The sequence below is a fragment of the Triticum dicoccoides genome, chromosome 1B (assembly GCF_002162155.2).
Source record: "Triticum dicoccoides isolate Atlit2015 ecotype Zavitan chromosome 1B, WEW_v2.0, whole genome shotgun sequence".
NCBI lineage: Eukaryota > Viridiplantae > Streptophyta > Magnoliopsida > Poales > Poaceae > Triticum > Triticum dicoccoides.
This window is the reverse complement of record NC_041381.1, coordinates 347763128-347788315: the sequence shown is the minus strand read 5'-3', so window position 1 is coordinate 347788315 and position 25188 is coordinate 347763128. Positions and strand designations below refer to the sequence as shown.

The following is a 25188-nucleotide window of genomic DNA, read 5'->3' as shown; positions in this document are numbered from 1 at the left end:
TATATATATATATATAAAGACCAGTCCTTCATGCGATAACCAATCGACAAACGTGCTGGAATGTTGCCACTAGCTGGGTGATGAACAGCAAATGTAAAAAATCACAGTGAGAAACAACACGAGATCAATGATTCGTTGATATTCCATACAACAGTGGGTTGTCTATACGGGTATACCTCGTCGCCCACGCGTGGGATAACGGGATGGGACGGTGAGGCGCCGCCTATTTAGACTGTTGCTGGCCACAGTACGTGCCACTCGCACTCAGAAACCACAAGCCACTCGCCACATGGAAATGGACAAGCACGGTCGACCTCTGCTTGCTCTGCTTTCGCTACTCCTCTGCATCTCCCTGCTCCGGGCCAGCTCGGCGGCTTCCGTCACCGCCGGCAACCCCGACGGCACGGAGCTCTGGGGATTCGTCGAAGTCCGACCAAGTAACGGCCTGCTCTGTCGCTTGCATTTTGCAGCATCTCGATCCCAATTTTCTCTCATCTTTTACGCGAGAATTCTTCTGAAACTCTGTTTCTGCGCTGCAGAGGCCCACCTGTTCTGGTGGTACTACAAGAGCCCCCAGAGGGTGTCGACGCCGTCCAGGCCATGGCCGACCGTCCTCTGGCTACAGGGCGGTCCCGTACGGTCCATCTTCCTCCCCTCTGCCAGCTTCTCATGCAAGAATTCTGGCTTCAGCAAGAGCTAATCATCTCGGTCTTTCATCTTATTATTGGTCTCAGGGAGCGTCGGGGGTGGGCATCGGCAACTTCATGGAGATCGGGCCCCTCGACGTCAACCTGAAGCCTCGAAACTCGACGTGGCTGCAGAAGGCCGACCTCATCTTCGTGGTATCCCTACCACACACCTTGACGCCCTCGTCTTCTTTCTCTCGCCTCGCTGTTTTTTGGCTGCGATACCTTACCAACCGAGTACGTGCGTCAATGGCAGGACAACCCTGTGGGGGTCGGGTACAGTTACGTTGAGGACGACAGCCTGCTGGTGACGACTGACTGGCAGGCGGCCACGGACGCCACCACGCTGCTCAAGGCGCTCGTCAAGGAGCTGCCCACCCTGCAGCAGGGGAGCCCCCTCTTCCTTGTCGCCGAGTCCTACGGCGGAAAGTACGCGGCCACACTCGGCGTCTCCGTCGCAAGGGCCGTCCGTGCCGGCGACCTCAAGATCAAGCTCGCAGGCGTCGCGCTCGGGGATAGCTGGGTCTCGCCGGAGGATTTCACGGTGAGCAAATCGGTCATTTGCTGGAGAGCGCACGATCTAGTGTGTGGAACTGATTGGTGGTTTAATTGGATCGGTGCAGCTCGCTTACGCGCCGCTGCTCCTGGAGGTTTCGAGGCTCGACGACAACGCCGGCGACGCCGCCAAGAAGTAAACACGACTGCACCGTCCTCTTAAATTTCTCAGTTGTTGCATTGCATGCTTCCCGGGGCTTTCTTTTCGGAAGAAAAAATTAAATTGAAAACAAACTGCCCGGTCACATGCGCGCGCGAATTGTGGCCTCAGGAAGGCGGCGACGGTGAAGGAGCAAATCGCGGCCGGGCGGCTGGCCGACTCGCAGGGGTCGTGGTCGGAGCTGTTGGATTTCATTGACTCCAAGAGCGCCAGCGTCGTGAGTGTTGACTCTTTGACCCTTGTGCTTGTCATTTCCTTTGCTGACGGATAGCAATAATGCAATTTCAATTTGCAGGACATGTACAATTTCCTGCTCGACGCCGGCATGGACCCGGTGGCGGCGGACCTACCAGCGACCTCGTCGGCTCCGACGACGTCGAGCAACGCGCAAGTGATGAAGTACTCGACGTACCTCGGCGGCAGCCATGAGGAAGCCGGCTCCAACACCACCAACACCCTCGGCGGCATCATGAACGGGGTCATCAAGGAGAAGCTCAAGATCATCCCCAAAGACCACGAGTGAGCCTGCGTCGCCATTAGCAACAGCTCGCTTTCATGCTCTAGTTTACAGTTACACCCAGCACATGATATGATGTGACGTCCCTGTCCCAAACTGCAGGTGGCACGAGCTGTCCGATCCCGTCTACAACGCGCTGGTCAACGACTTCATGAAGCCACGGATCGACGAGGCGAGTGATCCAGCGCGGGATCCCATGAAAGGATGGATGGATCTTCAAGATGTTAAACTGTACATATCGATGCAAACGATGGCTTCTGGGTTGTGACTGATTTACTCTCTGCTTTCTGCTTGATCATCCAGGTTGACGAGCTGCTGTCTTACGGTGTAGATGTCACGGTTTATAATGGCCAGGTGAGGTGACTGCTTCTCTGCAATCTGCATTGCTTTTACTCTCTTCCACTGCATCGATCTGCATCGTTGTTTTTACTCTTTTCCAGCTCATAAAAAGCCTCGACAGTTGCTTAGGATACTTACTAGAAACACATTTAGAATGCCATAATGAGCTCACTGGTTGTTTGGCACAAGTCCTAACGACTAATGGGCGTATCCACATGCACTCATGCTTACTAGAATAGCCCTACTCTGAAACACATCTGCAAACGGAAGCACCGTGAGGAGTAAGCAACCGCGATTAGGAGAGAACAAATTCGTGTTAGTGACGACGCGGACAGGCTGTTGTTCAGAAAAACCGCCGTCCTTGAGAGAACCTTCCATTTTTTAAGCTGAATGACAACCACTCCCGCGGGTCCATGCCAAAAGAACTCCAAAAGTTCAGAATAGTATACAGTTTGTCGCGCAAGTGACAACTCTGTCTTTCCCCAGATTGTATTGGTCGGAACAGATCGTCAGATGCTCAGATCGCATCAGCGATCGGCCATCGATCTACTCGTCTCACATGTACATGGTCAACAACACAGTGGAGTGAAGCAAGCCACTTCAGCTGAAACGTGCATGTTGCTTAAACTGCAGATGCTCTTTTCAGCTATTTTATTTTATTTATTTATTCCACTGTATATAGCTTTAACACACATATAATTTACTTAGGGCATCGTCTGTGTGTGGTTAGAGGGCGCTCTTAATGTTGTATGTTCTTCAGACTGAGCTTAGTGGAATTTTATTTTCTTTACTTGTATTGTACTCCCTCCATTCTAAAATAGATGACCCAACTTTATGAAGCTCGACGTGATTTGCTCGACCAAGGGCGCGGAGGCATGGGTGCAAAAGCTCAAGTAATCAAGCCTTTCTCCCTGACCACTTTCTCTAGATTCTTGCAATATTTAGACTCGGCTTGTGCCTCTAAATTATACAATGTCCTACTTTTTAGATGGGACGGGCTGAAGAACTTCCTGAGCCTGCCGCGGCAGCCTCTGTCCTGCGGATCATCCAAGGTCACCAAGGCCTTCGTCAGGTCCTACAAGAACCTGCATTTCTACTGGATCCTCGGCGCTGGCCACTTCGTAAGTCGCGGCACAACACATGCCACTCGCCGCTGCTGGCGAACAGAATGTGTTTTGCTCATTTCTCGTGTGATCTGTGGTGCTTTGCAGGTGCCTGCCGACCAGCCTTGCATTGCGCTGAGCATGATCGCTGGCATAACCCACTCTCCAGCCGGCTAGGTGAGGAGGAGGACCCGGATCAGATCCTGTCTGCCGGGTAGGAAAAGGAAACTGAAGATAGAAGTATAGAAAGAAAGGTTGTGTGTACTTTAAAGGGCGATGAAATTGATTGTAAGGTGCGTTGGTGTGTGAGTGGGGTTAAAGCTCGTCCGTTTTATTCTCCGAATAAAGATGACACCTTTTAGAGCTTCTTTCACGGTTTTAGTATGAAATTTATGTTTCATTTTTTGGCAGACATTTGTAGAAATGCGATGTTCAAACATCTCACACAGCGGTACAAAAGGCGAAAAGGTATAACATCAAAATGGAAAGAACATCTCCAACAACAGCCCTATTTTAGGGCACCAAAAAGCTGTTGCAGTAAAATTTAGAGGCACCAAAAGGTGGCATTCGAAAATGTTCATCTCCAACAACTGCCCTAAAATAGGACACTTCAAACATGCAATGTTTATACTACAAATGGTAGAGGCCTTCTTGGGGGAGCGTTGTGCTCCCCTGGGAGGAACGGAGCCGGAAAATGAAAGGCCTTCGCGTTCGGAGGAGAGAACCTCCAAGGCGTCATACGTTAGTCTAATGAAATCACAAAATCGCGGAAAAGTTGGGCAGGGGGTCAACACCGCCCCTCCGGCTGGGGATAGCTCGGCTCCGCGGGGCCAATTTTGCGTACTTGCTCAGCGTGCCCCCCTTTCGTCGAGTGCCCCGCATGGTTCACAAGGTTGTCGGCCTACCAAGCAAACATTTGCCCGCTGCTTCTGCCGCCTGCCAAGTGGGCTCCACGCTCGTTATACTCATTGTTCTCTCTGTTGGGCCCTTTCCTATTGCTCTAACCATAAGCTATGACAATTCCAGCTTGCACCCACTCTGGCCCACCTAGTGAGGCCCGAGTGAGCTCAGTGAAATAATTTCTTTTGAACATTCAAACATTGTAGAATTCACTTCAAAGTTCAAACATTCAAAGTTTTGAACATCCAAACTACTAGATCACCCTAAACATTACCACGATCGACTCCTACGGACAACCTCCCAGTCAATGTTGTGGGACTCGTCACTCTCCTCGCCACCACTCTCACGCGCAAGGTCATCCCAGTCAATGTCGGAACCCTCGTCGCAGGACCCTCTCCTCGCCACCACCTGGCTGAGCCTCCATGTGGCAATGGCGTAGGCTCGTGCGGCCATGTTGTTGTCTCGAAGGTGTCGAGCAAGTACCGTCCTCTATCACACTGAAACTCGACGTTGAAGCGACCGGATGGTGCAAGACGGCGGATCCAGGCAGAGGGGCGGCGGATCCAGACAGCGAGATGGTGCAAGACGGCGGTGATGGCCAGATCCGACCGGATTCGCTGGGACAACGGCAACGTAGGAGGGTTTGCAACGGCGGGAGGCCGTGGAAGTTTCCGTATGTGCCGGTCATGGGATCCAAACACCTTCCCCTAGCTTTTGTACAGAAATCAGTTTTTATAGACCATAAAAAAAACCAGCTTTCTTAGAAACTAAAACACCTCCCCCCAGCTTTTGTACAGAAAACAGTTTTTATAGACCATAGAAAAAAAACAGCTTTCTTAGAAACTAAATCACCTACCCCAGCTTTTGTACAGAAATCAGTTTTCATACAACATAGAAAAAACCAGCTTTCTTGAAACTAAAACACCTTCCCCCAGCTTTTGTACTCAAAAAAAAAATCAAGTTCAAGAAATAAAAGCATCTCTAGCGGATCCCTTAAAACATGCAAAACCTTAAAATGACCGCTAGTTTACATTATTTCGGAAAAGAATGTCCATTTCAGATCCCGTAAACTGGGTCGGCGGCGCCTTAAATTGAGCGTGCAATCTGTCGTATCTAAGGTTTCGAGGGCAAATTTTATGGTTTCCCTTAACTAGAAAAATGATTGGCGGGAAGGAACTTTCAGCTACAATGCCTCCCTTCCTCGTCGCCGCCGTTACCGGCTAAGGTCGATTCTGGCCATGCCCACCGCCGCCGCTCCAACTTCAACACGGAACCGCTCCCGCCGGCGCTCCTCGAACCGCTGCCTACTGGCCGTCACCACGTCCTGCCGCCACCGCGTGCTCGTCAAGGCTGTGGAAAATTCTGCCGCGCTGGAGATGCGCGCGGTCGCGGCCCGCCCAGCGCTCCTCGCCGGCTCGGTCAGCGCTGTACTAGCGCGGCCGGCTAGTACTCCTCGCCTCCTCGGTCGGCGCAGCTTCTTGCATGCCCATAGCCCGAGACGCTGCAGCGGGTTCCTGAGGCACGCAGGCAGCAGGAAACTTGAACTTATTTTCTGGCACTGGTGGCATCAATAATAAAAAATTAAATTTTGTTTTGTATCCGTCAGTCTAAACGACGAATCCGTTGAATTGAGTAGCCAACAACAAACAGAAAAGATCCTCTTTTATAAACAGAACGAAAATCATCTTCATCTATTTATAGAAACTAACATCCACGCACCCTCCAAGTGCAAAAAAGTTGAACAATTCATCAAAGAAAAACATGGTTCATTTATAATAGTAATATAATTAGATTAAAGTGACAACACATTTCGCCTTCAAAATAACTTATCCGATAATCCAAGAAACAAAGCATGGTATCAAATCAAATCGAATTCAATAAATGATCATACACGGCGCAATTATAATAAGATAACTTATGACATCTATCAACCACCCTCCACCGCCATATCACCGGCTGCAAGCTCATGACTCGAATGACACCGTGTGCATGGCTCCAGGACACTCAGCTTAGCTGTAGGCGGGACTTGATCCTCAATGAACCTTCTTACAGCCACGACCGCTCTAGAGGCTTCCTTGAAAACAGTCTCGCTAATGGGCCTACACTTATTTTCCTCGAGAACAGTCTTGCCAATGGGCCTACACTTATATTCACCACAACACCTATCACTACCATCAAGGGTGTCCAACACAAGCAGCTCAAGTGAGACTGCCTTCTTGACAATGCAACGTGTGAGCTCAATCAAGCTCTTTGCAGAGCTGAACCCTATGATCTCCACACGTTTGAGTTTGAGGCAGACATGGCGGTCTTCGGGCAGCTGCCTCAAATGTAGTGAGGAACCTCCAAAAACTGATTCACGATCCACATATTCCTTATCCTTAGATACCTGAATGAAGATGGAAAAAAAAAGGAAATTGAATCGCTGGACGGACCCAGCTGAGTAACCAACCCAACAGAATGAACGAACAGTGACTTACATCCAAGAACAAAGTCTCCAAGGAAGGAGATGCATCCAAGAAAGAAGCCAGGTGAAAATAATCATCGGATTCTGTAATTTGAATATTCAGGTGCTTGAGGTGGATGAATTTGGTAGGCAGCATTGGTGTATTAACCACCTGCACAACAAATATATGGCATCTTCAGATTATTAACAATTATTTCATTTGAAATAAAGTCTTATGAGTAGTATTACCTCATCCTCTGAACCTATTTCAAGAGTCTCAAGATTTGGCATAATGGACGGCAGCTCAGCAAGAGCATAACTGATGACGTTGGGAAAGCACATGCACAACTCCTTCATGCACAATGCTTCTGAGAGTGAGAGTTTTATATTTTCTCCACTAGCGTAAATACTGGAGAGATTTGGAGCTTTGCACTCTATCAATTGAAGCATCCAGCATGAAAAAACACTCAGGCACCTGAGCCGCTGCAGCATGCAAGGTATCTTCAGAAAAATTATCTCCTTGCAATCATAAAGTTCCAACTGCTCCAAAGCAGGGGAGTTGGAAAGAAAGCACCCTACTTCATCCCCAGTAATACGCACGGAACACAGATGCAGACTTGTTAGGCTTCTCAAGGGGCCAAGTTCAGCCATGGGACGGAAGGCACTACGGCGAAGTTCAAGATACCGAATTGAGTTTCTAACTCCATCAGATAGAAGTGAGCATGGGAAGTTGTACTTTTTATATAGTACAAGGGTGAGCTCCTCAATCCCTGGTGTGACAGCAAACTGGAGCCAACTGTCGATATAAGGCAAGGTACGGTCATCATCAAATATATCAAGCTTCAATCTCTTCAAGCCAAATCCTGAGTGGTTTCTAATTATGCTGTCAATTTTGCGGCTAAAATTTGCTCCACCTCCCTTGGACTTGGAGCAAAGCGTTTGCCAGTCCAAGGTGAGGTTGGGATGACACCTCCAGGAATGTAGAAAGGCGCGAGAAAGGCAAGCAGCACGAGCAGCATCACGCATTGGCATTAGGGAATGTATACGATGCCAGATGTCCTGCATGCAATGGAACTCCAATCATCAGAGAAAGAAAAACAGTAGAACCACATGGAGTATTGTCTACCTCAAGTAGCTCTCTGTATGATTGCACATGGTGCGCTGTATTACATAGGTAGATGGTGCAATTGATGTAACAGTAGTAGGCAAACTTAGCATTGCACGGAGAAATTTTCTTGACAGTGTTACTAGTGGCTTTCTGACAATTATGATATCTATTCTTACCTGCATTAGAGCACAGAGTAATCAAATGATACAGCTTTCTGTGCATTTGTGTCAACCAAAATGCACAGTGATGTATTATTGTGCAATAGCATGTTATAAACTGGTCAGCATAGCAATGAAACAGAACTATGCAACTTCTGCATTGGGTACAAATAGAACACCTAAACCAACAGAATCCCATGAAAGAGAATCAAGAAGTTTTGCTAAATACGATTAAATAGAAAAGGACGTCATGAAATAACACACAATTCAAAGAGTCATTTGTTAATCAATGTCCTAGCACGAATACTGAATCCAAAGAATAAAATTTTCTATCTAGACTTAATATGCCAAATAATGTTCACAGGAACTTTGTTACAGCACAACATTTCAGCATCACAGCACTAACACATCATCTATACCTTATAATAATAAAAGCAGTAAGGTTTCTTGTTCGTCCGTCACGAAAATACCGTTTTACCCTTCCACCAAATCACATAATACTGACAAGTACCACCTGTGCCACCCCTAAGTCAAAAACGGTTCAACGAAAAACTTCAGCAGATCCCAATCCCTCCCGTACGTCACCCGCCCACCGCAATGGAGATGGCCACTGCCGGGTGGTGTGGTGCCTCCTCTCCCACCCCTCCCCTCCCCGCCTCCGTGTCCTCCGCGCCGCCCTCTCCACCACCGCTTACCATTCCTCCTGCCAAGCCTCCGCTGCCCTCACGGCCCCAACCCGCCATGAGCGCCTCCGACTCCGCTACCTCAAGGACCCCTCCCCCCCAATACCGAAAAGCCCATGATGAAGAAGGCGAGGGGCTCGCAGGGGCCAGAAGCAGCAGGGGAGTGTTTGGTGGAGGCCGATTTCCGAGCGGCGGACTGGAGCTTGGCGGGGCGACATGTTGCACAGGGCGTTTGGGTCGGCCGCAAAGATGAGTCTCCGGTAGTTCCTAGCGGCGAGGTGGACGCCAAGTTCTGACCAGCGGCGGCCGGCGTAAGGATCCCTTGCCTAAACACGTGGGGCGGCCGTTTCCGCGGTTGTCAGCTGGCAGTGGCTGAACAGCCGGCCCTCTCCCCTATGTAGAATCTATCACAAGATGTAGGCCTCAAGGAGATCCCGCATCGAGTTTGGTTCAGACGGAAGCAGGTGACAATACATACATAACAATTACTATGACTTGCTGAAACATGCTGTTACTGCAGGCTTCCAAACCTAATAGAATACTGTATTCACTGTTTGGTAACCCCTTTGTTGCATTGCAGGTTGTGATTATGTTGTTCATCGATAAAGAAAATTATTGTGTGCTCTTAAGTCGTCAGTCAAGATTTGTACCTCGAATCTGGAGTTGTCTTGCTGGTTTAATATAGGTGCAAAATAACTCTTCTCTTATCTTATTAACCTAAATTCATATATCTTGTGCATATTGTTATGTGTTTAGTTGCATCCTCTTTTTAATTTTGAAGCCTGTTTTGGATAGAATAGAGGGAATTAAAGTTGTTGATTCAGCAACTATAAACTATATATGACTTTATGTGGCGAACATCATCCAAATTGCAGAGAGGCCAATTTAACAGATCATACTTTGCATTTGTGGCCACTGCATAAGTGGTGCAGTTTGGTGTTTGATTAGGACGTGAGTGGTGAGCAGAATACTAATTAACCGATAAGTCCAACGTTTTAACCCAAAATTTTCTAATTAGTTAGTTTGGTGGCATCAACCTGAAATTCTTTTTGTTCAGCATGTATCCAAGGTTGATGAGGATACTGAGAAATTGGGATATTGTTTTCCAGAAATGTTGTTGACTTAAAGATGAATCCTGGATATTGCATGAGCTGTAGATCACAACTTGAGTTGGCTCCTGCTTTTGCTACAATATACAGGGCAGCATCAAAGATCAACGGGTATATTATGCGCTACTTCATGTGGCATTTCTGAATTTGATGCATGTTTCATCTGTGAATTTCATCGTTGCTGGGTCGCAGGTGCTCTGGTCGGCGTTCTGATAGATGGCAACTGGCTTTGTTCCGTAGATCCGTGTGATCAGCAGAGTGTGTGGCTGCGGTGGAAGCCGTCCTCCAGTAGCCCTGCAAGGCAGTCGTGCTCACACCCCCGCAAGCTCCCTCCTCCATGCTTCCGTTCATTCCAACCCCGACGTCGTCTCACCTCTCCTTGATCTCACATCGACGTAGCTTAGTTCACGCCATAGCATGCAGCTCTAGTTCTCCATTGCTGTGTCGTTGGTGTTCTTGTGGACGTTCCCATGATGGGTGTTTTGGTAGATAGAAAATGGCATTTGCTCCGTAGTGAAGCACATGTGTAATACATATTTTCTTAAATTTGAATATACCTCAATCTTTTTGTCCCATTGCAACGCACAGGCATATGTGCTAGTCATACTTAAGCTATTAAGACTGACCATTTTTCATACTCTTATCAAACAAATATGCATGGTTAACATGATTAGGACTGCTCAATCTTATGTTCTAATCATCCATACTTGGCATGGCTCCCAATTGTTGTATCAGGGATCACATGTTACAGTTGTTGGACTTAAGAGGGAAATGGAATTTATTGATGCCTGCCATGCCTTATGGCCATTGCCGAACATAAAAGTGCAACCATCTTGCTAGGCTGTATTTTTTAAGGAAGCTAGATTTAATGGTAAGTGCATCAATACAGAAGCAGCTGACAATAATTTGACATACTCTATGCTTAAAGATATATGTTAAATGCATATTTACGGGGAGAAGACAAATGCAATCTCAATATGTTTAAGAACAAGTGCTATATAACTGACTTCAGAAAGAGTGGTGGGGCTGTTAGTTCAAGGCTGGACAGCTCACATAAGATCATAGGCTGTTATAATTATATTGTATGCTTTATCAGATACAGCACCTTTACCAACTACTATCAAACAGCATAAGCAGTCATATGTGTCATTGTTAGAGCATCTACAACCACGATTACCTATTTTGCTGCCCTATACACCCGCAGGCGCATCTGGGCGTGTCCGCTGGCAGTGCCCAGACAGAACCCATTTTGCTCCCTCCATAACCACAAACCACAAAAGTCGGAACCCTATTTCATACAAACCCATGGATAGTACTGTTATGACCGGCATATTAGGGGCTTAGCCCAGTGGGTTGTGGCCCAAGTTATCTTATCATTATTAGGGGCTTAGCCCAATTATCTTATCGTTATTAGAGTCGTTTGCTTAGGAGTCAAGTAAACCCCTCTATTTAAGGAGAGGAGATGTATCAATCTAACCAAGCAAGAATTAAGAAGGAAATCCCTTCCCTCTTGCCCGGCCGTGGGCAAAAAGGGCCCCGGCCGGCCCTCTCGCGCCCTCCTTCTAGCAGCGCCATAACAGTTTTGTATCAGCTAGTTTCGGTTCGATCATGTCTGCCCGTCTCTCCCGCTGCCGGGCGGCGACCACCACGACCGTCGCCCCGCTCCTGCCCGCGCCGGGATCCTCCATCGCGCCCGCCCCCGCCGTCCTCACCCTGGAGGAGGTGTCCAGGGTGCTGCGGGACCTAACCCAGGCGGTCCAGGAGATCCGCCTGTTCTTGGCCGGGTCCTACGGGCCGCACCCGGCTGCGCCGCCCATCGCCGCCTCCGCGCCGCTATGGCTGCCGTGGCAGCCGCCGCACCAGGCGGCCTCTGCTGCGCTCGGCGCGCCGCTACAGCTGCCATTCATCGCCACCACCGCCCAGCCCTGGCTGCAGTGGCAGCCACCGCTCGTGGCGACCTCCGCCGCACCCGGCGCTCCGCTGCAACAGCCACCGTCGGTCAGCTCCAACGGGCCGCAACCGGCTGCGCCGCCCATTTGCCGCCACCGCGCCGCCGTGGCTGCCGTGGCAGCTGCCGCATCAGGCGGCCTCCGCCGGGCCGCTGCAGCTGCCATCCACCGCCACCACCGCCCCGTGCTGGCTGCAGTGGCAGCCGCCGCTCCTGGCGGCCTCCGCCCCGCCCGGCGCGACACCACAGCAGCCGCTGCAACTGCAGCAGCCACCGCCGGTCAGCTCTGCCGCCCAGTATGGGATGCCCTACGACGGGACTGCGACGACCTCGTTCCCATCAGCGCCGCCGCCGTCCCAGGGCGTCCACATCCAGCAGATCAAGTCCCCGCCGTCGCCGTCACCGCTTCCGTCTTGGATCGCTACCCGCCACGTGTCGGCGGCGGTGAGGCCGCAGGCTGCTGCCCGCGGCCTCCTAGCGCGTCGGCGTGTGCAGGAGATGCGTGGTCTGCAGCTGCCGCTCCTCCAAGTTGCCCTTCGCTGCACAAAGGACCTCGATCTCATCCGCTGCGTCGGGGATCTTGGGCATGCGGTTTCCCCCACGGGCGGCGGGCATGCTGTTTTCCCTGTGGGCGGCGACGCCAAAGTCTGCGACATCAGTGGTTGGGGGGGCGCACCCCTCCTCGTCATTCTCCATCGCAAGCCCTCCACTCTTCCCTGTGCGGTGCAGACCAACAGCCATACACATGCACTCCTTTCGTCCAGGTGGTGTCCATGGGATCCAGGTGGCTGTACACGTGCACGTCCAAAATAAAGCGTCCCAGTCTATTTCAGGTTGAGAGTAATAACACAAGCCGAGATGTAAAAGGCTTGTTTTTAGGTGTTAGGTTTGTGTTGCGTCGAGTCATGGTTATAAGTTGGTTAGGCTGCAGCTCGAGGACAAGCTGCATGTCTAGGTGGGGTGTAGTGTTAGAGTACGTAGCCTAATGGGCCCGTTAGTCTTAGGGTTAATTAGAGATAGGGCTCGCTTGCTTAGGGGTCAAGTAAGCCTTGCTTGGGAGTCAAGTAAACCTCTCTATATCAAGAGAGGAGATGTATCAATCTAATCAAGCAAGAAGCAACCATTATTTGCTCGGCTTCCCAAAGGGAGCCGGGAGACCTAACCCTAGCCACCTCTTGCGCCGCCGCCGCCTCTTCTTCATCGCGCCACGGCGCCCAGCCACCGGCGACCGCGAGATCGCCCACGTCCAGCCTCCTCCTTCCCCTACAACCTACGCCCTAGACCCGGTAGGATCCTAGTTTCTACCAATTTGGTATCAGGTAGCTTGGGTCCGATCATGTCTGCTCCACCACCCACCCCGCCGCTGCCCACCGCGCCGCTGTCCACCACCGCCGCCCTCTCCACAGCGCCGCTCTCCACCGCGCCGCTACCGCTTTCCACCGCGGCGCTCGACTCCACCACGGGTGCCTCCACCGGCCAGTCGCCGCCTCTTCCCGCACCGTAGGCCGCCATCTACTCCCCGACGGAGATCACCGGAGTCCTTAATGGCCTCGTCACCGCCGTCCAGGGCATCTACCTCTACCTAGCCGGGCCTTACAGGCAGCCGCCGCCCTTGCTGCCGGCTGCCGCGACCAGGCCAGCCGCTCTGCCCTGGTGGCGGCCACCACAGCGCCGATCGGGCCTCTACACCACCACTGGCCCGGTCAGCCGCCGCCTCCCACTGGCCGTAGTGGCCGGCCCCGGCGATCACCGCGCCCCCGACGCCTTCCGGGTCCGGGCAGCCGCAGCCCCAGCTGCCGGCCCCACCGACGCCCGCTGCCGCGCCTCAATGGCCACAGTGGAAGGCCCTGGCCCTCGTTGCACCGGCCACGCCACCCGGGTCCGTGCCGCCGCAGCTGCTGGCCCCGCCACCGCCCAGCACGGGGCCCGGGTCACCCACGCAGGGAGGCGTATCGATCCAGCAAGTGCGCTTCCCGCCGTCACCATCCCCAATACAGGCCTGGCTGACCGGATCACCGCCGCCACCCGTCTACACGTCGGTTGGAGACCCGCCGGCACCCACTCTGCAGTTCGGCGATCCCTCCGGCTCGGTGGGGCACTCCACGGGCCGTGGCCATGCTGACCGGGTGCCCCAATCCTCGCTGCTTCGCACCTCCGAGCCAGTTGGACACGGCGCTCCGACTCAGACACCGCCGCGGTTTGCCAAACTGGACTTCGCCACTTACGACGGCACGAAGGACCCCCTAAACTGGCTCAACCAGTGCGAGCAGTTCTTTCACGGGCAGCGCACCCTCGCCTCGGAGCATACCTGGCTCGCCTCTTACCACCTCCGCGGCGCGGCACAGACCTGGTACTACGCCCTCGAGCAGGACGAGGGCAGCATGCCCCCTTGGGAGCGCTTCCGCGAGCTCTGCCTCCTTCGCTTTGGGCCACCGATCCGCGGGAGCCGCCTGGCAGAGCTAGGTCGCCTTCCCTTCACCTCCACGGTTCAGGACTTCCGACCGTTTCCAGGCCCTGGCATGCCACGCGTCGGGCGTGACGGCGCGGCAGCGGGCCGACCTCTTCTTCGGTGGACTTCCGGATCACATCCGCGTGGACGTGGAGCTTCGGGGACCCCAGGATCTCCAAACGGCCATGTACTACGCCCGTGCGTTCTAGCGCCACCAGGTGGCCATCCAATAGGCTCACCGTCCCGGGCCGCTGGGCCGCTACCCTGGCCGGAGGTTCCCGTGCAGGGTCAACCTGCTCAGGCTTCCGTGGCACCCCTCGCCGCGACCGCGGCGCGCCCGTTCCGCCGGCTCACCTCGGCCGAGCTACTCGAGCATCGCCGCCAAGGGTTGTGCTTCAACTGCAACGAGCCCTACACGCTCGGCCACGTCTGCCCGCGACTCTTCTACCTGGAGGCTGCAGACTACATCGAGGAGGATGCCGTTGCCGCCGACCTGGCCGGCCCAGCTGTTGCGAAGGTGTTTGATGCTGGTTGATCACCTCGGGGAGTTCAGCAAGCGCTTCCCCACCTTACAGCTCGAGGACGAGCTGTTTGTGCAGGCGGGGAGAAGTGTTATGACCGGCATATTAGGGGCTTAGCCCAGTGGGTTGTGGCCCAAGTTATCTTATCGTTATTAGGGGCTTAGCCCGATTATCTTATCGTTATTAGGGTCGTTTGCTTAGGAGTCAAGTAAACCCCTCTATTTAAGGAGAGGAGATGTATCAATCTAATCAAGCAAGAATTAAGAAGGAAATCCCTTCCCTCTTGCCCGGCCGTGGGCAAAAAGGCCCCCGGCCGGCCCTCTCACGCCCTCCTTCTAGCAGCGCCATAACAAGTACGTAGATCATAGGAGATAGCATAAAAACTTAGCAATTCGGACATCGGACATCGCATTAGTTCATCCAAAAGGGCCAGGGGAGTTCAGATTCAACCTGAAACGAAAATAAAAATAACTAAAATATAAACATAGCAATGGGGGGGCGGCCGGAGTTCACCACTTCTTGGCCAGACCCTTGCCCTTGCGGTTGGCGGTGCGGCGGTCAATCTCCTCCGTGTTCGCGTCCGCGGCGGGAGGGTCGTCGTCGTCGTCCGTGCTGGTGGTGCCACTCTCCAACACCGAGGAGATGTAGCCAGACAGGCGGCAGATGGCGTGGGCCCGCTCCCCCGCGTGCCATGCCGCCTTCACCTTGGTGCTCTCCTTCTCCCTCGTGAGCCGCTCGAAAGCTTCGAGCCTGAGCGGAGCGCCTTCTTGTTTTTGCACCGGAGGCGCCTAGCGTTGGACTCCACGTACCGTGGTCAGCGAGCACCGCATGACCTCGCGGAGGAGCACCTCCTTCAAGTCAACGGGGACGGAGCATGCGCGTTGGCAGGAAGAGTCGGGCTCCACCGCGGCCCGCTGCCGCTAGCACCGGGCCGCCTTCGCATCCAACTCCGGCATGCGCATCCGCATGGCAACCGCGGGCACGAGCACCCAGCGCTGCCCGGGCGGTGCTTGTGCCGGAGGAGGAGAGACGGCCGCCCTGCTCCGGATCTGGAGTGGAGTACAGCAGGTGGGGCAACCGCGGCCCGCATTGGCGCTTTGTGGCAGCAGGACCCGGAGGAGCTGGCGGCAGACGCGACGGAGCTCAAGGTGTCGCCGGTGTCCAGCCACGAGCGCTGGATGGTGATGCAGAACGCGAGCTCCTCATCGTCCAGCGGCGTCGCTACCGGAGCCGACGTCCGCCTCCTTCATGAGGCCGTCCCAGTCCATGGGATCATCTCGCTGCCGGAGTCATGGTCGGACTTGGCCATGGCAGAGAAGGAAGGGAGATTGGGAGAGGAAGTGGAGAGACAGGAGGGGAGCGGAAAAGGCAAGAGGACTGAGAGTGACTAGGGTTCGTCCGATCGGGTGGGGTTTTTGTTGGGGCGGTGGTGGGGGCAGCCACAGCGGGCTGGTCTGACATGGCGGCTCTACCCAGGCGCGTCCAGGCCTCCCCATATCTGCCCCAGATATGGGCCTGATCGGGACTACCAGTCAGTCCAAGCGTTTGGGCCGGATTGAAGCGGCACGCTGGGTGGAGCTTTTGCGTCTGGGCAGTGACCGGGCAGCCCGCCCGAGTGTTTGGGCGGGTATGGGGGGTCGGTTGTGCATAATCGACCATTCCATAACAACCTGCGGGGCTCCTCACGGGAGAACCCATGCGCGACTCCAATCCTAGGTGCTCCCGCGTCGCCCCACGGGTTACTCGGGCGGCGACCCCACCGCCGCTCCGCTAGCCCTCCCTTCTCCACCCTCCTCCCCTCGCCGCCGCCGGACGGCATCGCCAGGGGAAAGCACCTGGTGGTTGTCGGCGACGACGGATGCTCGTGCCTCGCCTGGGCCCGGCGCCCACTCCCTTTCCCCTCGGTCGCGGCTCGCGTCCCGATGTCCATCCTACGCCGCCACCGGCGGGATCCGGCCTGCTCGCGTCCCCGTCGCGCCTCATCCTCGGTTCATGGGGTGCTGTTGCCGGCATGCAACGGCGCCCTACCAAATCCCCTGCTCTGGGTACGCCACCGGCGGGAGGCCTCCCGGCTGCTCCTTCTCCGGTGGATGGCGGCCAGGTCGGGTAGCCCTCGTACTAGATCTGGCGCGTGTTAGCGCTCTGCTGCCCTCCGGTGCAGATCCGCTGCTCTTGCCTTTCTGCAGATCACCCAGGGTGGCAGGAGACGTCCGGAGCGGCCTGTGGTGCCAGTGCGCCGCTGCGTGGGTTGGCTGGTGGCTGGCCCTTGGCTCTGGCAAGTTCGATTGGGGGCTTGGCGTGGCATGGTGGGGTGGCCGAGGGGCCTCTGGATGTGTAAGAGGTGTCTTTCCATCACCATCTGGTGGTTGATTCCCTTGCCGGCGTGCTGCTGATGGTGGTGCCGGTATGCGAGCACTTAGATGCCAGGGCGGCGGCCCTAGAAGGTGGACTGCACATTTGGCTTTGCGGCAGGCGGCGTTGCAGTGGTGGTGGCTTCTCTCTGTGGTTGTGTGGAAGGTGTGGAGTGGGGCGGCGGGGGATCCTGGTGATGGCGATGCTTCAGCAGTGACATCTCCTGATCGCGATGTGGAGGCTTGATTTGGTGTTGGCGGACTTGTTGACTAGGGCACCTCGATGTGGCGTGGGTGAGGTCCGGGCGAAAGTTCAGCGCTTCGGCGCCGGCGACGACGATGCATGTCGGTGTCATGTCCCTCTTGGGGGCGTCGTCAAGGTCCCTTTTTCCTGCGCCAGGGCTCCGGGTGAAAATCTTTGACAATTCCTTCGGTCTTGACGGCAGCAGCGCATTGTGTCGTCACCCTCCTGGGGGTGTCATCGTGGAGCTCGGGTTCTCTCTGGTCATGGCACGTCGTCATCGATGGGCAAGCTTGGATCCCGGCTTGAAGTTCCTTCGCCTCTGGTGTGGGGTGGTCTCGCTGCATCGTATCTTTTACACGTGACTTCGTTGGCATCGTTTTCGGTCCTTGGTGTCTGCTGGCAGGATCGGCGCTCCACAACCCGGAGTGAGACGGCAGGGGGCTCTCTCAAGTGACAGCTTGGTGTGTGCGTTGCAACGGATGTCCGGTGGTTTCTTGTGGAGGCGCGCGGTTCCTCGTCTAGTCAATAGTCTGGAGTGCTTCTTGTTGGGGTGTGGCTACTCCTGTTTGTATGTTTATCTTTGATGATCTGCTTTGTAAGAGGGTTCTCTCACCACTTTGTATCGGTTCGGTCGTATTGCTTTATATATAAAGCGGGTGAAAGCCTTTTTTAGTATGGGGGTCCGATTGTAGATGCTCTTAGTACATATGCTCTGTCTCGGTATGGCAGGACAAGTAAGAGAAGAATGGAATGAGTATTGATCTGAGAAGTTGGACATTGAGGTAATATACCCTTCATAGATGATAAAACAGAATGTGCATAGATAATATTAATGTGATGGTGATTACCAGCCTTTGAACAGAGAAGTTAGAACAAAGCAAAGCTACCACTCTCTCCAGTCGTCATTGTATGACGTTAGGACAACATGCCAATGCACGCACGCACTACAGATCTGATGTCCGAACTTGATAATTGGAGGGCGTAAGTCACTAGGGGCGTATGACCGTGACCAATTGAATGAAGCACAAAGTAAAAGATAAATACTTCCTCGGTATCAAAATATAAGACGTTTTTTGGTCTAGATTTAGACTTAAAAACGTCTTATATTTTGATACAGAGGGAGTAATACGCAGCTACCAGTGTCCTATGAATTAGTGTGGTTACAGCAGTCGCAGCGAAATTAAACTTGCAATATAAGACATCATCAGAATTTTATGCTGCAGTACCTCTGGAAGGTATGGCATTGAATATGTCAATGTTTCGCCATTTTGAGAATCGCCATCGCCAACTTGTTGATAGAGAGAGTCCTTTCTTCTATTCACCCCATCTGCAACCCAACAAGCATGGTTAATACTTAATAGTGCATCTAACATAAGAGAGAGGGAGAGAGAGAGCATAAACAGGCAACAATCTCTTGAAATCTCCTCCCATAACCGAATTTTTAGTGCGAAAGTGTGTGGACTCACCTAGTATGCCGTAGGGAAAAGAAAGTGTTTTAGAGCTCTTTTTAACAAACAAACATGGATATGGGTTAAAAGGAACTCGATTAGGACCTAACCTACCCAAACAACAGTTCAATCTCAAACGAATTAAAATGTACTCTCTCCGTCCGGATTTACTAGTCGAAGAAATGAATGTATGTAGACATACTTTAGTTCTACATTCATCTATTTTTATTCATTTCTGCGACAAGTAATTCTGGACGGAGGGAGTACATAGTATCCATCTGACACTAATCTAAACAATCGATTACCGAACTTACTACAGATAAAAAGAGCCATTTTTCATGACTGAAGAAAACAGCAACTGAGTGAAACGAATCAGAGAGAGGGCGAGCGAGTTGAGGCTTACTCTGGGCTAGGTTTTGGCGGCGACGCCCCTTCTGCCCCATGGTAGTAGACGTCGGTATCTCACCCCCAAGGGGTCTTCTTGCCAAGAAATAACTTCCGATCCGTTCTCTCTCTCCGATCTACTTCCTCTTCTTCTGTATATATAGTCCGTCTTCGTCCGTCCTCCCGTCCCAAACTCGAACGAGTTTGTACCGAACTGTCCTACCGAATCAAAATCTGCTCAATTTCCTTGTGATTTCTTGCCCATCCGATCCCCGCAAAATTCCAGAGAAATCCTGCTGAGCCCCGCGCGAAGCTCCTCCGCACCGCCGGCGTCCTCTACCGCGACGGTTGCTGGGTGGAGACCCGAGGGAAGGCGGCGGGGCTTGGCTCACGGCTCAGATTCTCTAACTTGCTTATAGCAAGTCAGAGGCAGCCCAGCGCACGCCAGATGCCGCTCGTTCTCGATCGGTCGGCTGCTTCTTTCGATCCCTCACTCAGCCTAAAATAAGCAGCCCAGCCCAGATTTCATAGCCCACCTAAAGGCCTACTTCAACACAGTGGAGGGAAAACAAAACTTCAGGCGGGAGCACGAGAGGATTTTGGCGGGGAAACGTGTGCTGCGCTGCTCTGTCGCGCGCTGTCTCAGCTTTGGACGATCGCTGCGGCAACTCCAAGGAAATCAGCTGGCCGATCGAGGAAAACTTCTGGCGATCGATTCCAGCCATCGTTCCTCCTCCTCCTCCTTCCAGATTACAGGTAGCAACAACAAATCTCCCCTCTTTGTCTTGTATTTTCTTCACAAATTGGAAATTTTCTTACTTGTATCTGTTCATGATTCCTGCAGTAATTATTGAGTTCACGTCTTCAAATTAAGAGATAATGGCAGAAACCAACAAGTAAGTTAGACTTACACTGGAATTCCTTTGCTGACATCTAGATCTATAGCAAGTTAGGCTTACATTGGAATTACCTATATATTTATTTTGGTGCAGGGAGAATGTGATTCGTACATCCTTACCTCAAGTTGGTCAGAAATTCACAGACTTGGCTGAGGCATGGTCATTTTGGGTTAACTATGGAGGCACAAACAAAGAATATAGGCCTTTTGGTGTTTTCGTCGGATTCAATCATTTTAGAGAGACCGTTATTTTTGGTGCTGCTCTTTTGTTTGATGAAACACGTGGCTCTTTCAAATGGTTATTTGAGGCTTTTGTAGAGGCACACAACGGAAAGCAACCTAGAGCTATATTTACCGATCAAGACACGGCAATGGGATTGGCTGTTGGGGATGTTTTCACCCAAGCATGGCATGGCTTGTGCACCTACCACATCATGCAAAATGCCGTCAAGCACTTGTGCAATAGCAAAGTTGAAGAATCAAAAAAAGAGGAAGATGAAGAACCTCATATCCTCTTAGATTTCAGCGCTTGTATGTATAATATTGAGGACAAGGCAGCCTTTGAAGAGGCATTTGACATCATGAGAAATAAGGTGGATAAGAAGAAGGCCTCATGGCTAGATAGCATCTACAAGTTAAAAGAAAAGTGGACTGAATGTTACATGAGGGATGTTTTCACATTGGGAATGAGAAGCACACAATTAAGTGAGAGTTTCAATAGTGATTTGAAAAAACATCTCAAATCAGATTTTGACATCATTCGCTTCTTAAAACATTTTGAAAGGGTTGTGCAAGGAAAAAGAAACAAGGAGCTAGATGCAGAATTTGAAGCTACTAAAAAACTGCCTAGAATAGGGATGGAGACTCCTATGTTGTTGCAAACAAGCGAAGCTTACACACCGACCATATTTGAAGCATTCAAATCTGAATATAGAAGATCCATGGCTGCATGTAGTAGAGCATTGGATGGAGATAATACATATGTTGTTACAATTGTGAGGGGTAATGGTGATTTGAGTTCCGAACTAGAGCGCATAGTTGTCGGTGATCCTTTGGAGCAAACGACTTCTTGTAGCTGTTTTCAGTTTAAAAGGATCGGAGTATTGTGTGCGCATGCTTTAAAAGTTCTTGACTTGATGAATATCAAGTTATTGCCAAACCATTATCTTTTAAAGAGATGGACCCGAGAAGCAAAATCTGGAACTATACAAGATACCAAAGGAAGGGATATAATTGAAGATCCAAAATTGGATGCTATGTTGCGGTACAAGTTTGTTTCTCACAAATTTCATGATTTTGCAAGTGAAGCCGCAAGCGATCCGGAATGTATCTTGTTGGTGGACAATGCATTGGACATCCTTGCCAAGCAAGTACGGGAAAAACTGAGGATATCTAGAAGTATTTTGAGTGAATCCTCTAATGTGCAGCCTAATGTTTAACAAGATGAGGGTTTGCTTAGTTCTGCACGCCTCAAGAAAAAAGAGGTTCAAGCGAAAAGTTCAAAGAGACATAAACCTTGGATCGAGAAGACACGCAAGTACAAAAAGAAAGACCCAAAGGAATCTAGCGTATGTTGCTGAAAATTCTTGCAATTTAGTGTACTTATTTATTACTACATCATATATAAATTTGTTGGGTTTCTTTGTGCAGCAGCAAGAGAAAGAGAATCAAGTTGGTGGAGAAACTCAAGCAACAACTGAAAATGCTAATAATGCCAGCAATGCATTCAGGAGCTACACAGACTTGCTAATGGTACTTTAAATGTTGTTGTATCTTCTCTAAACTACTATTCTATTCCAACGTTTCATTTTGATCCTCTTTCTTTGCAGGGTTCTAATGGAATTGATGATATGGATTTTGGAGATCTTCTTTAGGTTCCTATTTCATGACAAGAAGAAGATAGTCCATCTTCTTATTTTGGCCTGAATATGTTCAGCTTGAAGAAATTTGTGAAAAACACTGCAAAATGGTGTTCTTTTGTGTAGAACCTGCAGCTCTAGTACTATATTTTGTTGGAGGTTATTATGGTTATTTGTATCATGACTAATGTTTGTATTCTGGTTGATTTTGGTTGAATTCTGGTTGAAAACGGAGTATTTTTACAGGTTTCTATCCAGCCTGAATATGTTCTGTTCTATTCTGCTGTTTACATTCAGTTAACTGTCCATAGATGCACTTGTCGCTGCAGCTGGGCTGTTTGCTCCCGAATGGGCCTCCCTTGTCGCTTATGTGGGCTGGCCTGGCTGAACTGTGTTGTGTGAGGGAAGGAAACATGAAACAGAGCAGGGGACACACGATGGAAAAGAAACGGCATCCAGCTGCCTCTGACTTGCTATAAGCAAGTTAGAGAATCTGAGCCGCTTGGCTCAAGGGGAGCCGGTGGAGGCAAATTTGACAATTTTGACCTCCGGACAAAATCAATTCACAAAATGAACTGGGTGTGAAACTATTTCACTCCCCTGGCCCTTTTGTGTAGCGCCTGCCACACCGGCACCACACCCGGTGCAGCGTCTAGCTCGCGGGCATTGCACGCCCTGGGCCCCGCACCCAGTTGTGCAACGCCTCGGAGCTAGGCGCCACACATGTAATGTGCAGCACCTAGCCGTCGGACGCTGCACTGTGAGTTATATCCAGCCGCGGCGGCCCTCTCCTCCCCCACCCACCCCATTGCAGTAGTTACAGAAGAACAAAAGAAGCCGCGGCGGCGGCCCTATCCACTCCCCCTCTCAATCCCCTCTCCCAAATCCTTCAAATCCGACGATTTGGTCCGTGGATTTCGTCACCAATCCATCCTAGAAGGTACTCTCCTCCGATCCCATTCTTTCTATCCATAGAAAATATACTATTTTGAAGATTTGGGGAACCTTTGTTTGATTTGATTAGATTAGAATCTTGCATGTTTATAATCTTGCATCTATTAGAACTCTTGTTTGTTTGATTTCGGGAACCCTAGTTTAGTTTATTTTTTCGAAAAAATATGGTTGGATACATAGGTTGACATGTTATTTCTATGGAAAATATATTTGTATGAAGTAGGCCTAGTTTAGTTTATTTGTGTTGAACTTATATTTGTTTTGACAAGAATGCTTTGGATACATATGCTTTGAATTTTGCATCTAGTAGGCGTAGTTTAGTTTATTTGTATTCAAAAGATAATTGTTTTGACAAGAAAGTTTTTTTAAAATTGTTAGGATGGTTTGGCTTCTCGATGATCACTGGGACAAACAACACCGGTCGTATGCTATGTCGGTGGAGCAGCGGGTAATAATGAAAGTTGCCAGTGTTATGAATTTCATGTTTATTTCAAACACAAATGCACCATATGTAATGATTTGTTTGTTTGTTTGTAGGAGCTTGCACCTTTGAAGCTTCGGTCTCACGGGGTCACCCTTGGGTGGATGCGCTATGATGAGCGGTACACACTGTATGCAAGGGAGACAGGACTTCTCCTTTTCATTCAGTTGGTCTGTCGGACGACGCCACCCAACAATGTTGCGGCACTCACTGCGCTTATTGATCATTAGAGGCCGGAGACACACACTTTCCATCTTCGGACCAGGGAGATGACCGTGACGTTCCAGGATATGGCTATGATCACCGGTCTTCCTATTGATGGGAACCCTTTATGTATGAACACCAATTCTGATGGGTGGCGCGCACAGATGCATGCCCTTATCGGTATGGTTCCTCCGGAGCCTCGAGAACCAAAAGCAGAAGACAAGAAGAAGGAAAGAGTCGCAGCTGGTGCTCCTTTCACGTGGATTACATCCAACTTTGGTACTTGCCCTGAGGATGCTAATGAGGACATGGTGAAGACATATGCTCGTGTCTACATGTGGTACGTGATATCCAGGACTATGTTTGCTAATGGCACATGCAAGAATGCTCCATGGATGTGGCTGAAGGCGTTGACCGTCTTCGATAGCAAATGGAGTTGGGGTTTGGTGACACTGGCATGTTCTCTTTTATGTTCAGCTGGTGTTGTAGGCCATCTGGAGGTATTGGTGGTTGTATGCTCGCACTTTCCATATGGAGCTGGAAGCGTTTGCCGGTTGGACGGTCGAAGACCGTGAAGTACGAGGATTGGGACGACAAACATGACCCACTACGGCACCCCACTTGGGCTTATAAGTGGGATGTGTTAAATGAGACGACGGATGATCCGTCGGTCATGTACTAGTTGTACAAGAGCGAGCTGGACGCGATCACGCCTGAGCAGGTGAATCGACATTGCATAAGTGATTATCATGCTTCTATCGTAACTCGATATCAATTTTGCATTCTATCCCATTTTGCAGGTGGAATGGGAGCCGTATGGAAAAGGAGAGAGTTTTGGTAACCCTATAGAGTTCAGGCTGAATCCGATGTGCACTAGGGATAGGGATCTCTGGCATATGTGGTGCCCACTCATATGCAACTGGGCGGTTGAGCTTCACCTGCCACATCGGGTGTACCGCCAGTTTGGTTTGTCCGGGCAGTTGAATTTTTTTGCATATGCAGACATAGTAAGATGATGTGAAGTAGTATTGATACATAGCAAGCAAAGAACTGTGAAGACAACATATGCACAAAATACTTCACTACACATAGTAGTTCATAACACATAGTACTTCAACTTGAGGAGTAGTTCACACAACCAAATTTAGGAGGAAATACATAGTACTTCACGACACATAGTAGTTCACAACCAAATCGAGGAGGAGGCATAGTAGGTCATTACTCATATTAGTTCACAACCAAATCGAGGAGGAGTCATAGTAGGTCATTACACATAGTTGTTCACAACCAAATCGAAGAGCATAGTTTAGAGGATAACACGATCATCGTCCACAAGCAAGTTGAAGTTGAAGATGATATAGCTCTATTGCGTAGAGCAAGGCCCCTTTCCCTTCTTCTTGTTCCTCTCTTCTTCCCCTTCCTCCTCCCTTTTCCTTATGAGGTGGGCCTCCTTAACCACCCTCTCCATGAATATCTTGTTCTTCCTCTCCTCTTTTTCAGCTGCAAATGCCCAAAGTTTCATGGTTCTTTCTTCAAAATCCTTTTGACGCTTCTTCCGTGCCTCCTCACATTTCCTCACCAACGCTTGCTCCCTAGCCCACATCGCATGTGTCACTCTCTCTCTTTCCTTCCTCTTCTTCTCAAGCTCCTCTTCCTTCTTCTTGTTTAGTGCAGCTTCATCCTCAT

General features: G+C 50.9%; 3 protein-coding genes across 6 annotated transcripts; 2 read left to right on the top strand and 1 right to left on the bottom strand.

The window, feature by feature from the left end:
- The first annotated feature begins 246 nt into the window (after positions 1–246).
- LOC119334499 (serine carboxypeptidase-like 51) lies at positions 247–3770 on the top strand. 3 transcript variants are annotated; one of them, XM_037607069.1, is made up of 13 exons: positions 247–437; positions 540–634; positions 735–842; positions 943–1230; positions 1310–1377; positions 1513–1618; positions 1697–1920; positions 2021–2090; positions 2222–2272; positions 2966–3004; positions 3098–3150; positions 3246–3378; positions 3469–3770. In XM_037607069.1, the coding sequence occupies exons 1-13, from the start codon at positions 290–292 to the stop codon at positions 3535–3537; spliced, it is 1452 nt and encodes a 483-aa protein (XP_037462966.1). In that variant the 5' UTR covers positions 247–289; the 3' UTR covers positions 3538–3770. The 3 variants fall into 3 exon arrangements, with proteins under 3 accessions (XP_037462966.1, XP_037462971.1, XP_037462960.1); XM_037607074.1 differs by lacking the exon at positions 2966–3004 and having other exon boundaries at positions 248–437; XM_037607063.1 differs by lacking the exon at positions 2966–3004 and having other exon boundaries at positions 248–437; positions 3079–3150.
- Positions 3771–6012: 2242 nt separating this feature from the next.
- On the bottom strand, positions 6013–19489 carry LOC119334475 (putative FBD-associated F-box protein At5g56820). Its single transcript, XM_037607037.1, has 5 exons — positions 19126–19489; positions 18501–18601; positions 6953–7762; positions 6738–6875; positions 6013–6646 (listed from the first exon to the last, which is right to left on the bottom strand). The coding sequence occupies exons 1-5, from the start codon at positions 19163–19165 to the stop codon at positions 6188–6190; spliced, it is 1548 nt and encodes a 515-aa protein (XP_037462934.1). The 5' UTR covers positions 19166–19489; the 3' UTR covers positions 6013–6187.
- LOC119334486 (protein FAR1-RELATED SEQUENCE 5-like) lies at positions 19480–22120 on the top strand. 2 transcript variants are annotated; one of them, XM_037607054.1, is made up of 5 exons: positions 19480–19862; positions 19951–20002; positions 20099–21572; positions 21658–21756; positions 21834–22120. In XM_037607054.1, the coding sequence occupies exons 2-3, from the start codon at positions 19986–19988 to the stop codon at positions 21441–21443; spliced, it is 1362 nt and encodes a 453-aa protein (XP_037462951.1). In that variant the 5' UTR covers positions 19480–19862; positions 19951–19985; the 3' UTR covers positions 21444–21572; positions 21658–21756; positions 21834–22120. The 2 variants fall into 2 exon arrangements, with proteins under 2 accessions (XP_037462951.1, XP_037462944.1); XM_037607047.1 differs by having other exon boundaries at positions 21655–21756.
- Positions 22121–25188: the final 3068 nt, after the last annotated feature.

What these genes read in the sequence shown, in the direction of transcription:
- LOC119334499 (XM_037607063.1), top strand. Translation starts at nt 290, where the DNA reads ATGGAAATGGACAAGCACGGTCGACCTCTGCTTGCTCTGCTTTCGCTA. An exon ending in ATTCGTCGAAGTCCGACCAA is followed by an intron (nt 438 to 539) that starts GTAACGGCCTGC and finishes TCTGCGCTGCAG; the next exon opens with AGGCCCACCTGTTCTGGTGG. An exon ending in TGAAGCCACGGATCGACGAG is followed by an intron (nt 2,091 to 2,221) that starts GCGAGTGATCCA and finishes TTGATCATCCAG; the next exon opens with GTTGACGAGCTGCTGTCTTA.
- LOC119334475 (XM_037607037.1), bottom strand. Translation starts at nt 19,165, where the DNA reads ATGGGGCAGAAGGGGCGTCGCCGCCAAAACCTAGCCCAGA. An exon ending in AAATAGGTTCAGAGGATGAG is followed by an intron (nt 6,876 to 6,952) that starts GTAATACTACTC and finishes TTTGTTGTGCAG; the next exon opens with GTGGTTAATACACCAATGCT. An exon ending in TGGAGACTTTGTTCTTGGAT is followed by an intron (nt 6,647 to 6,737) that starts GTAAGTCACTGT and finishes ATCTTCATTCAG; the next exon opens with GTATCTAAGGATAAGGAATA.